Source organism: Leiobunum rupestre, chromosome 3 (assembly GCF_980474605.1).
Source record: "Leiobunum rupestre chromosome 3, qqLeiRupe1.1.hap1, whole genome shotgun sequence".
Classification (NCBI taxonomy): Eukaryota; Metazoa; Arthropoda; class Arachnida; order Opiliones; family Sclerosomatidae; genus Leiobunum; species Leiobunum rupestre.
This window is the reverse complement of record NC_143386.1, coordinates 20,861,289-20,874,073: the sequence shown is the minus strand read 5'-3', so window position 1 is coordinate 20,874,073 and position 12,785 is coordinate 20,861,289. Positions and strand designations below refer to the sequence as shown.

The following is a 12,785-nucleotide window of genomic DNA, read 5'->3' as shown; positions in this document are numbered from 1 at the left end:
CAAAAAATTATCAAAACCAAAATCATTCGTTTTCCAAATTGTGTAGTAAAATACTATATCTGTTACCATTAAATGTGGCTGGAGAAGGACTATGGTCCGAAAGCTCCCGAGAATTTTAATAAAATAAAATCAAGCTAAGTAACAGATCTTATATTTAAAAACTTTTTTAATGACCGAGAACACAGTTAATTTCCTTCCCTCTAATCCTGTACTCGATTTTTAGACGAGTGACAACTTGATTGACATCTATGACCGCTTGAGTGATTGCTTGGACAATTCTGGGTATTGTTCCTTACCTCTTTTATTGATGTTCATTAAGTACCTTCAATTCAAGAACAGTCTGAGCTGTCAGTCAAGCTGTTCACGCTGTCACTCCTCAAAAAATCGACAAGATCAGATATGTGGGGGTCAAAATTAGCGCACGAGAAAATGGAATCTCTGTTCTCGGCCTGTAATTACAGAAAACCATGGTAAAGAAGGAAAATATATACGACTATATCGGTTATGTGAATGTTTCTTTTATCTTTCAAGGGAACGTCTCTTAATTAGTTATGGAAAAGTTCATGATTTTCACTAGCTGTTAATTTAAATATTATAAATCTTCCAAAATAGTGGTTATATTCTCAATTGTTGCATAAGAAATATCCCATAATAAGTCCCCCACAAAATGGCTTTACTTTTTCCGTTTGAATTGCCAGCTTCAGTTCGACTTGGTCACACAAAAATTTAAATATTTTAAAATGGCTTTAATATTTTACATATTGCTGGAAAATACCTTGATGGAATTATGTTTTTAGGTTTTGTTAGAATATGGAGCACCATCACATCCTCGGACATATGAAAATTTCACACCAACTGATTTAGCGTGTCAGTCTGGTCAGCTCAATTGCATATCTGTTATTGGTAAGTAATTTATGTTTAATTTTCTAACTCACTTTTGGTCTGAATTTAATGTATTCAAGTTGTATTTGAAATTTTTACTGTATTTTGGCATGTAACAAATCATAATTAACGTAATTCCTCTAAGTATGACACTTGTAGCCTTGCTCATGCATTTTTTCTTACTACATCCCTTCTTCACCACCCTCCTACGCATTGTAACCTGGCTACTTTCATTATTGGCTTTAAAAGTCGCTAGATGACTTAGGCCTAAGGTGGTGCCTTGGGTATTAGCCTATAGCTGATTATTATTATTATTATAAATCAGTAAAATGACTAGCTACTCTGTAACCCTGAAGTTTCACCCTTTTTGTGATTTGAATTGATCTATTGGTCATCCAAAAGGAATCAGAGCTCAAATTTAGCCAATTATATAGTACTCCAAAAAAATTCGTCTACTGCGTAACCATAGTGGGGCTAAGCCAAAAAATGGTGGAATTCAAAATCGTGCTCCAAATTCCCGGAATATCACCTTAATGGAAGTTGGGTTAGATTAGTTCATGGCGCCGCTACAGGGTGACGCTATTTACAATAAAAAAATTCAGAAAGAAAATAAAAACCACATTTGCATAGTAAAAATTAAATAACATTTATTAAAATGCTAGTCACGACTAGTTTCGCTACCGTTCGGTAGCATCATCATGTTATTTAATTTTTACTATGCAAATGTGGTTTTTATTTTCTTTCTGTATTTTAATGCATAGGGTTAGCTATATCTTCTCAATAAAAAAATTGCATCACTGTGAAGAAAGGATGTTGTAGAAACATTTCTTAATGTCATACTTTGAGGTATTATGTTACTTATGAACAAAGGAAACACAAATGTGAATTAAAGGGAATATAACCTCTTGTGGGATTTAGGGGAAATAAATTCCTACTCCCGGAATTATAGTTGGAAGTTCTACTAAAATCTGTAACTATAGTACAAATATACTACAAATTGACTTATGCAACTAATGTTGTCAACAGTACACTTTGGAAACTAGGCATTTAGAAAAAGAAAGGAAAAGAACTCTGTTAAGTATACCTTAAAGCCAATTTAAATTAATTAAATCGTATCAAAAACTAATTTTGTTTTGACAAATATTGCACATCACTAAAATTTTGATTTCTGTATATCTAGTCAAATGACGATAATGTATTTTTTCTAACCTAGGGAGAATGACTATGTTGAGGTAATTTTGTGTTCTTGTCCTGACCACCATATAATTTGTTTGAATACTCCTCCCCTAAATTTTACCTGGTACTTTTTTGGATGTAAAGTGATGGAAACACACACGGTTGCCTTTTATCATTCACCCTCTCATGATAGGAGAAACTAAAACATGCGAAGGGCTTTTGTATCATCTCAACATAGTTATTCTACTTCTCTATAAATAAATACATGGAAAGAGCTACAATTAAACTATAAAATATGCTTCAGCGTCTAGGGTGGCAGAGAAAGTTTTGGAATACTGTAATATATCCTTTAAGAACTTAAGAGTTTTTGATAAAATTTGTGCACACTCGGGTTTAAGAACCGTTAAAGGGGTTTAAATTTCAGTATTTCACATTTGGGTCACCATATTAATCAGAAGTTAGGGGTATAACTGCAGCAGACAATTTTTCAATTTAGAAGGTTTAAGATTACTTTTACACTTCTTTTTTTTTTCACTCCAGAAAACTTTGAACCTCCAAATCCTAGAATGACTAAAACATGTTGGCTACATAGAACTATGCCTAGAGAGGTAAGTCTGAATTTTTGTATATTAATTACCCAGTTTTAAATATGGATAAATAAGGTAAATAACAATAAAGAAATAAAATTGTGGGTTACAGTTCAAGCACAAAAGTCATTTCGATTGTGATATTTATTAATTAAGTACACATTAGAGTTTGATTTGAGGCATAAAATGTTTATTAAACCATGCTTTAATTCCTTTTAAAAAATACAATTCCTAAATTAAACTTTGGTAAATTTACCAAAGTTTAAAGCTTGCATGTGTACTTTCTTCCAGTAAATTATCAATAATAACAATAATGAATTACATTAACTGCGAATATGAAGGCCACACTCTGCTCAGCTTGTATTTAAAAAAACCCAGGCCTCTTCCATCTAAAGGGGGCCCACTGTGAAGACTATCGTCCGTAAATCACGGAAGGAGAAGTGGCTATAGTTGCACCTGCATATTCTCAGTTAACGTGAATTTATTCTTGATAATAATTCTTCCAAAACTGAAATATTTTTTTTTTATTTCTTAGACTGCTGCTGCTTTGCTAAATCATCATGGCATGACTGACGGCCTTTTTCTTATTCGAAAGAGTAGTAGAAATGTGAACAATCATGTTCTTAGTATGGTGCACTCTGGTCACATATATCATTTTGAAATACATAGGAAAGTGAGTGTTGTTCCAAAAATGGAAAATGTGGATGTTGTTTATTATGAAAAACCATACACTTTTTACATGATTTATGTGCTGCAAAGTTAGTACTTAGATCACTAAGGACCTTGGACCCATTCAATGTCCATACTTTTCAGTATGGTGAGTTCCTAAAAGCTACATGTAGCTAAATCTGGAGGTTACAAAACTAGGATATGGTATTTATTGAATGATCTCTGCTCAAAGTATAGGATCTTCTGTAGGGTTGTGAGAGTAGTGGTTTTAGGCAATCGAGTTGGGTACTGAGTATTTGAAATTTTTTGGTTGAGCATCAAGTCTGGTAATCGAGTACTCGGTTAAATAAAAAAAATCCTTTTTCACGTAGTAGTTTTTTTTTATTACTTTTCTTTAATTATTCATAACAGTACTTGATTATTCAAAACTGTATTAAACTTGTAAGGACCAAGGGTTCCTTCTAATAAATTACGTCCACAGCCACGAGATGGCGCCACCCTTAGTAGACCTAGAGGTAAAGGTCAGTAGATAAGATAAAGAATGGGTATATAGTCTTTAATAGTAGACCCTCACTAATGTTCATCACTCGACACCTAGCCTCCAAAGAAGCTAGTCAGCCTTGTAATTTATGTGGTTATAATAAAATGTAGCTAGTATTCAATATGTCTTTATAATAAATCTAAGTTAACTTCTAAGTCTGTCTGCCGTATTCAACGCTGGTCTCATCATGGGCTCTTAACATTGGTATCATCAGAGACAAATTCAGTAATAGAATTTAGGTTCATTATAAACTTGATGTATGATCATTCATAACGAATTAACGATTTAAAACTTAATAATTCATTGACAAGTTGACTGATTAACTGTAATAAACATTTAAACTACTAAATTGTTACCTAAGCCAAATGGTGCCGTAACTGCCAAGCCGCCATCCGAACTCAAGGAGAAATAAAGCTAGTGTTAAAGTGCAACTGATGTATATTTTGTAAACCCAACTTACCCTAGGCTTAGTGGTTTACCCACTTTGGACACGCCTGACACTCCTACACCTAGATTATTTTTATTTTAGTCATAGCCCTTACCAAAAATTAAGTGGTCTAGGAACTTGGTTTTAAGTTTGTATTTGGAACAAATACCAACTAAATACTAACTAAAACCATACATAAAAACAACTTATTACCAACTAAAACCATACTGCCAACTTACTTATTACCCCTTTAACTAGTTTATTGAAAAATGCTGACAACTTAAAACCAACTTAATACCGACTAAAATGTGTATACCAACTAAATACAAACTAAAAGCCAACTTATTTTTTGATAAGAGAGTCATTCCAGAGAGATGGCGCTAGTTGAGGAGAGAGAGGGAGCAATGTCGAAGGTCAGGGGAGCCAACAATATTTAAGCTCGCATCCGTGCTGGGAAGGGGGATTCTTGACATCTAATTGTCAGCATGTAGTTTACACCAGAGAAGCTCGCCTGACTCAACCTGGCAGCACTGTCCTTCTTCAGAATTTAATTGCAGTGGTGTGTTTTCTCCTCCACAAGTTACATAGGCCTGATGTCTTCGTGCAAAAATAACATGGCTCTCTCCTCTCTGGTAATGTTGATTGTTTATTATACTGCTATTATTTATACATCCGCTGATATTTATAGATAAGGTTCGTAAATATTGTAAATACTTTTCCACTCCCCAAATAGTCTTTATTTATTGAAATAAGGTTATTTTATTTCTATCAGAACCGATTCAGTTTCCCCTAAGTTGTAGATCGGTTACAAAAGTGACGCTCAAAACCGAAACTAAAACTTAACACTAGTCGAACGAGGAATTTCAATTAAAAGGGTTTTTACCATTCAATTATTGTTTAGCTCCCTTCCCTTAATCTCTCTTTCAGTTAAAAACCTATTCTAATATAGTAATATCAGAGAGCGCCGCGTTGAAATTATTACGGCGTAAACACAAAATAGTAAAATACTCGTTGAATAGACAAGTACCCAAACATGATGGGAAAAATAATAATCCAACAAATTCAGCAAGGCAGCATATTCAAGTATTCGAGTACCCGACTATGTAAATTTTTTATACTAGATAATCGACGAGGATTGCATTTTTCTTCACAAGAGTTACAAGTTCGGGTACCTGACTTAAAGAAATGTTGAGTACTCGATGATTATAGAGTACTCGCACAGCCCTAATCTTTTGGTTAAATATAATATAAGATCTGAATAATATCTTATGGACCTAAGTACGTTCTTGATAGTGCTAAGCTGTTAAGTAAAATTATCTTGTTTTCATACCCGGCTGCTATTCCAAGGAATTTGGTTATATTTTGTGTATGTGAATTTGATTTTTAAGTAGGTATGCACTGATATATTGGTGTATTTTTATGATGTCTGTGTTGGCCAATATGTCGATATTTAAAAAAAACAAAATAAAAAATCTTGACTCCCATTTTGTTTTCCAATTTGATTAATATACTAGACCAATATGTGCTCTTTGTCTCGCCATCATAGTGAGCATATACACCGAATTGTGCCCAGCTTGCGATAATTTATTTTCAACTATTTTTTTTAGTATTGTTTATGTTCGCCAAGTCAACATATTACTCCTTGCTATTAAAAATTATTTTGATTAACTGGCACACTTATGAAATATAATTAGACTTATGGTTTCACCCATAAAACTGTGTTGTTAATAAGAACTTGGAGTCTAAATCAGAATCTCAAAAGAGATTGGATTATTGCAAAAATATAAAGAAACTGTTTCCAGTTTATTTACCTGGAATGCCTTTAAAAGTAAAGACTCAAAATGAACAAGACTGCCTGGCTGTTTATTTTCATTTTATTTCAACTTTTAAATACAAATTTAATTAATAATCAAGGAAACAAATCATTTAAAACCAAGCTTGTTTGTAGTAATATTTTCTATAAACATTTCGTTTATTTTGTATTTTAGGGTGAATTTTCCTTTATAGACGATGGACCATATTTCCTATCACTTGAATTAATGGTTGATTATTACAGTCGACTTTCAGACGGCCTTCCAAATCGTTTAGTAAAACCAGTTTTGCCAAAGCAGTTTGGTAAGTAATTAGAATGTATTATGTCATTTCATTCGAATGAAATATAAAATTATATTTTTTTTTGTTGTAGATACCAATACATCAGGCAAAGTAAGTTTATATTTATAGCTTTTTCCATTTTATTGCACCAGATTCGCTCCGAATTAGAGTAAAACCACAAATGAAACATTCCATTAACACATTCCAGCGCTTTGTTGTTTTTAGTCTGCTAGTAATTTAAATTTTCGCGTCTTGGTTTGACATTTTGCCAAAAAATTAAAAGGAAAGCGCAAAAATTTTCAATATGTTGATCTGTCAAAATCAGCAGATCAGTTTTGGGCAATCTCTGAGCACCCGACAGCGGGAAATGGACCACGCTAAACTTGATAGGAGCTGAGCTGAGAACGCAAATGGAACATAAAATGTTGTATAAGTCACGTTAGAGATTAAGCATTCACAAACATAATTATGTAAATAACATGACAAAATACTGTGTAAATAAATAGTTTGAAAGATAAGGGTTTGGGCACAAATTTAACTGGAACCAGTTTTCTTTAATGAACAATTTAAGCACCATAGTAATATTGCTCTTCATAACCTCTTGTACACATAAAATAAAAAATTTGGGTGATCTTTCTCGTATACTCTCTATCATACTGAGACTACGTCTTGTGATATTTAAAGGATATAGTATATATTGTTTTAAAACAAATATTTTTGATTAAAAATATTGAAATTTTATAGCTAGTAACTGGACCTTTAACTTAAAAACTAGTAATTGGAAGTGTTTATTTAACTTTTTTAAACATCTTTTTCTTGTACGTTTATGGGAAATTCGTGATTTGTGAAAAGCTCCAATACAACATGGCTGATATTAGTTAAATCAAAGGACAACGATATTTCAAAAGTGCACAAGAAAATTTTATTAAAATTTATTTAAAACATTATTAAAACCAGACTAGTTTCGGTAGCGTTCTCGCTGATGAAGCGATGACGTTGTCCTTTGATTTAACCAGTATTTCTGTGCAAGTTGCCAATCAAACACTTAATATGGCTGATATTCTTAAAATCAATTTTTCAATAGAGGTTTTTAAACCTGTCTCAAGCATCCAGCCAAATAAATATGTACATAGTGAGTGGAAAATGGGGAATTTAGAATGTTTTCAGATAAATAGCGTAACTATGCGTTATTGAAGGATCAAACCTCCTTTTAACTGCATAATCCCCCCTGAGATTTTAGGTGCAATAAATAAATCATGCATGCACTGTTTCATACAGTTTATAAAATCAGATAGTGCTTTCTCTAAGTTAAAAACTTTATTTTTTAGCTGAAACAGAAACCAGGTGATAGTCATGATGAAGCTCAACTAGAAATATTTTTGGGGCCAAATCTCATTCCGAAAGAATCTATTTTTATTGGTGAGTTGTGCATTAATAGTTATATAAACCATTCAATGGGCTGACTACTTGCCATAAAATAAATAAAATCAGACTTTCGCTTGTTTACAAAAGAGTCCAGGTTGGATTAAATTAATTACACAGTCATTATAAGATATTCATTTACACTTTTCTTGAATAAGTTCAGAGTTTTATATGATTTCAAGTATTTCGGTAGTTTATTCCAAGCAGCAATTCCATCGTCTTTCACACTTTTAGGTCCATTTTGTTTAAGTATTTCCCATATTAAAGTTTATTTGTGATCCCCTTGTATTCACTCTAAAATTCTGTTCATAAAACCAATTTAAAATATAATTAGGTAGTTGATTATTTTACTTTTAAATATGAATACTAATAGATCTAACATATATAAATTATTAAAGTTCTGTATATTGGCTATTTTTCTAGCTTCATTGAGTGAAGATTTCTTTGGTTTCTTAGCTATTATTTTTATAGCACAATTTATAGCTGCTACTATTTTACCTATTCATTCTTTTTTGCATTACCGTAGAAAATAATGGTATATTCAATTATAGGTTTTATTAACGAATTATATAAGATTCTGGTGTATATTCTGACTGAAATCACCCAGTAATTTCTAATGCTTCTGTAATCATTAAGTAATTGATCCGTAATCATTAACTGACTTATTAAGCGGTGTACAGAATAATGTGAAATTGTTAGCCCAGCAATACTATAATAATAATAATAATAATAATAATAATAAAAGTACCAAAAATTAGAATTTTAAACCAACAGGGGTCTTATTCAAATAAAATTTCCTTACTCACAAAATTACATATATATAATATTAAGTCAAACGCCAAAACGTTTGGTATTCACCCAGAAGCCGTATAGGATGAAGTACCGCGCTTGTTTCCCCTAAATGTTGATCTCCTCTTACCTTTTCGCGTTCAACTTAGTACTCATTCCCAGTCCAACGGTGGTTTCGGTCTTTTATCTGCATATATATAATGTACTTTTGGTTATAAAATAGTGCAATTTCTGTCATTTTGTTAAATATTCTTATAGGTGAAGCAATAGGAGTTGGAGAATATGGATCTGTAATGTGTGGAACCTGTATCGGACCTGGGAAAATAAAGGTGGGTAAAATTGGGGTTTAGTTACAAGCTAGGAGCAATTAAAACACATCCCAGACAGTCATTGTGCATGCTCGTCTAAATACTAATACAGAAATCGGTGCACTAAAATGGTTCCAGTCAAAGAAAAATGCATTCATCTGTGGGGTTTTTCTTTAGCAGGGTTTTCTTATAATTTTTCAATGTTCTTAACGTCTAGCCAATTAATTTGAAATCAAAAAGTGTTATATTCAACATGCTTTAAGACCCACCCTTTTCTTCCGTTGTATTTGCATCAATGTGATGTAGTTTTAGACATTCTAAATATATACATTTTATTATTTTTTAAGTATCATTTATAAGGCCTTTTTTGGTATTTGATCGAATATCGAATAACATTTCTATTATTCAATAAATATTATCTCCAATCGACCTGTTCATCACATAGCTGTCTACGGGGAGGGTGAAGCCAAAACCTGTTTTCGGGGGAAGAAGTTTTAGCAACCTCATCTTGTTTTAAAATTATTTTCGGCGGATACGATAGTTTGACGCGGAAATTACGATGGTATTTTTTTTAGGGCCGCAAATGATAATTTATTGTTTTAATTTAATTGTAAAGTTTTGGCAATTTTTGCAAGTTCCTAGATTTTTGGTTGAAATTCTTTTTGTCATGTGATCGCCGACACCATACTGTTTTAAAAACTTGCTAAAGAACAGTTTTTCGTGTTAGTTTAAGTATTGGCGCCACCCCAGCCCCATATTAAAAAAAGCGATGGGCCTTCTATAACGCAACCTAGAGGACAGTACCTAGGCATACCCTACCAAGTATATTCGGGCGTGGGAAACATAACAGATTCTTAGAAACTCTCGGAATGTCACGTGGAGATTATGTGAATCAACAACGCAAATAACAACAAGAAAGTAGCGCAATATCACGTGCAAATTATTCGGAGCGAACAACACATGGTGTGGGCTACTGAAACTGCAAGTGTCAGCGAAAACATGACAAAAATAATAACAACAATCGTGAAAAGGCCCAAAAAAGTGATGATAAAAAACGCGAAAAAGTAGATAAGTCCATAATTAAAAGGGATAATATAGCTAAATCCTAAACAAATTTGAAGAAATTTAAAAACTGATAGGTCTTCGAGCAACGCGAAACTCGGATCAAATAGATCTTCGAGTAATAAACTAAATTAAAAATAAATAAAATAGCCAGAAATTCCAACGGTAGACCGGTTTCGTTCTATTTGGAACTCATCAGTACCGTGCGGGAAATCTGGCTGGCGACTATCAAATCGAAAAGAGAAACTAAGCCTAAACATCACAATCCATAGGTGGTTTCTTCTAACTTAACTTATCGTATATACTATTCTCCACCACACTCCCCCCTTTTCGGCTTTCCGTTGCTATATGCAACGCGTTTTGAAATTTTTAATGTTTAGGCTTAGTTTCTCTTTTCGATTTGATAGTCGCCAGCCAGATTTCCCGCACGGTACTGATGAGTTCCAAATAGAACGAAACCGGTCTACCGTTGGAATTTCTGGCTATTTTATTTATTTTTAATTTAGTTTATTACTCGAAGATCTATTTGATCCGAGTTTCGCGTTGCTCGAAGACCTATCGATACGAGTTATTAGTAAGTTTTTAAATTTCTTCAAATTTGTTTAGGATCTAGCTATATTAGCCATTTTAATTATGGACTTATCTACTTTTTCGCGTATTTTATCATCCTTCTCACAGTCCATAGGTGGTTTCTTCTAACTTAACCAAAAAAGTAAAAAATTTTAAATTAAATTAAAAAATTAAATTAAGTGTTTGCGGCCTTAAAAAGACAAAACACCTAGAAATTTCCCAAAATTCCCAAAATTAAGAAAACTTGTAATTTACTTAACAAACTACCGGAATACCACGTGGAAATTTATTTTTTCCCTCAAACTACCGGAATACCACGTGGAAATTATTAGGACTGAAAAACACGTGGTGTGTGCGAACACACGATGAAAATAATAACAACAAAAAACGTTAAAATACCCAAAGAAGTTAATTTTTTTAAATTAAAAAATTAAATAATCATTTGTGGCCAAAATAAAAAATACCCACGCTACCTATGTGACAAGGTCTATCAGGCGCAAACAAAATAACAATTAAAATCAATGAGGTTGCTGTAGTTAACTTCACCCTAATTGTTCATTAAAATAAGTTTTCTAGAGCATATCAGAATGTTTCTTTTCATTTTACGTGATACATATTTTCTATCATACATCGAATTTCGTTGCTTTTATTTGTATGCACTCATAACCCCCTGTCTAAAAAAAAGGTTAGTCTAGCTTCTGAAGTCTGGCGTATGTGTCGCGGACAGTCAAATAAAATACCATATTTAGTTATTTAATCGAGAAATTTCTTATCTTTCAAAGTTTTTATCACTTAAGCTGATATTGGCCGATACTGATATTAGAAAAATAGGCCGATATTTCGGTGCATTCCTAGAACCTATAGCAGCAGTTCCCAATTTGTTTTGGCTATGTAACCCTAAATTATCCACCTAATTCTGGCGGAACCCCAACTCATTTTTTTTACTTATCTTAAAAGACTCTTGACTTAAAAAAAGATGGCCGTGCTACGAATTCTCGTAACCCCTGTGACCGTTCCACAGAACCCCAGGGTTCCGCGGAACACCTTTTGGGAACTGCTGACCTATAGCTAGGTAATTCTATATTAAATAACATGTGTCAGTTGGCTCTCAGCAGATACCATTTTGTGTGTACAGATATTTATTTAGGTCAGAGGTCACCGATGACATTATTCGATTAATAGGGAGCTGTTGGCTTGCATGGCATGAAGGGCTTGCCACCACCCTCCTAAGCAAATTAACCCAGCCTATTATTCGACAAATATTTTATAACGTAGTATTTGCTTTAAGCCTAACTATTCGGTATTGGGTTCAAAAACGACCATTCATCTTGGTAATCGATTAGAATAATTTTGGATGTTCGTCTTGATAGGGTAAAAGTGCTATTCTCCTAGCTTTTATAATTTATCAAGAATAAATTAAGTTCTTTCAACTTAAAGCATCGGCGAAATCAGGTTGTGATTCAACACAAATAATGTTTTATTTTGCCTTTTTAGATTGATGTAGCAATTAAAATGTTACATAATGAAAGAGTTCAGAAAAGCAGAGACGAATTCATAAGGGAAGTGGAAGTTATGGTTGCTCTGAGGCACCCTTGTATTGTTCATTTGGTTGGCGTTTGTTTGGGTCCACCATTAATGATGGTTACTGAACTTGTTCAAATGGGATCCCTCCTGGACTACATTCTAGATGCAAAATTAGAGAGCAGAACTGATGTTGACGAATGGAATTTGTATCTTCGTCTCTGGGCAGGGCAAATTGCAGGAGGAATGACTTACCTTGAAATGAAAAGATTTGTTCATAGAGATTTAGCTGCCCGTAATATTCTTCTTTCAACTAAGGAGCAAGTACGTTGTAATATAATTTTAGACGTATTAAAATAAGTGTTTCATTAAATTTACACATTTAAAAATGTTTTAAAACTACTAGTTTTATGTAAGTAGTCTGAGTCATTTACTGGAGAAAGACGAAAACTATTCAGACCACTAGCTAAGTCTATAGTTTATAATAAATTTCTAAGTATGAGTAAATATAATACTATAATTAAGTCTTTTAAATACGCACATTGCAAATAGCTTTCTTTTAGAATATTGTGGTCTTAATCTTAGTGTAATTTTTTTATTTAAAGTACTGTAGATATGCTATGAATTTTTTTTCATGATTCCAAGTATTTGTGTTGATAGTGCACATTTAGTTAATTTTATTAACAGTATATAAGTTAGTTGCGGAAGTATGATACCATTATTTTTTTAATTTTTTT

At 32.8% G+C, this 12,785-nt stretch overlaps 1 protein-coding gene across 2 annotated transcripts in view; it reads left to right on the top strand.

Annotated features, from left to right (window-relative positions):
• Window positions 1–12,785, top strand: part of Shark (SH2 ankyrin repeat kinase) — a 30,896-nt gene that overhangs the window by 16,723 nt on the left and 1,388 nt on the right. The window contains exons 7-14 of one of the 2 annotated variants that reach the window (XM_090167914.1): window positions 798–903; window positions 2,599–2,666; window positions 3,181–3,318; window positions 6,271–6,397; window positions 6,468–6,487; window positions 7,705–7,795; window positions 8,846–8,916; window positions 12,022–12,372. In XM_090167914.1, coding sequence (XP_090024040.1) covers window positions 798–903; window positions 2,599–2,666; window positions 3,181–3,318; window positions 6,271–6,397; window positions 6,468–6,487; window positions 7,705–7,795; window positions 8,846–8,916; window positions 12,022–12,372 — 972 coding nt within the window. The remainder of the gene's footprint in view (window positions 1–797; window positions 904–2,598; window positions 2,667–3,180; window positions 3,319–6,270; window positions 6,398–6,467; window positions 6,488–7,704; window positions 7,796–8,845; window positions 8,917–12,021; window positions 12,373–12,785) is intronic. The other variant, XM_090167915.1, reaches the window with a different exon arrangement.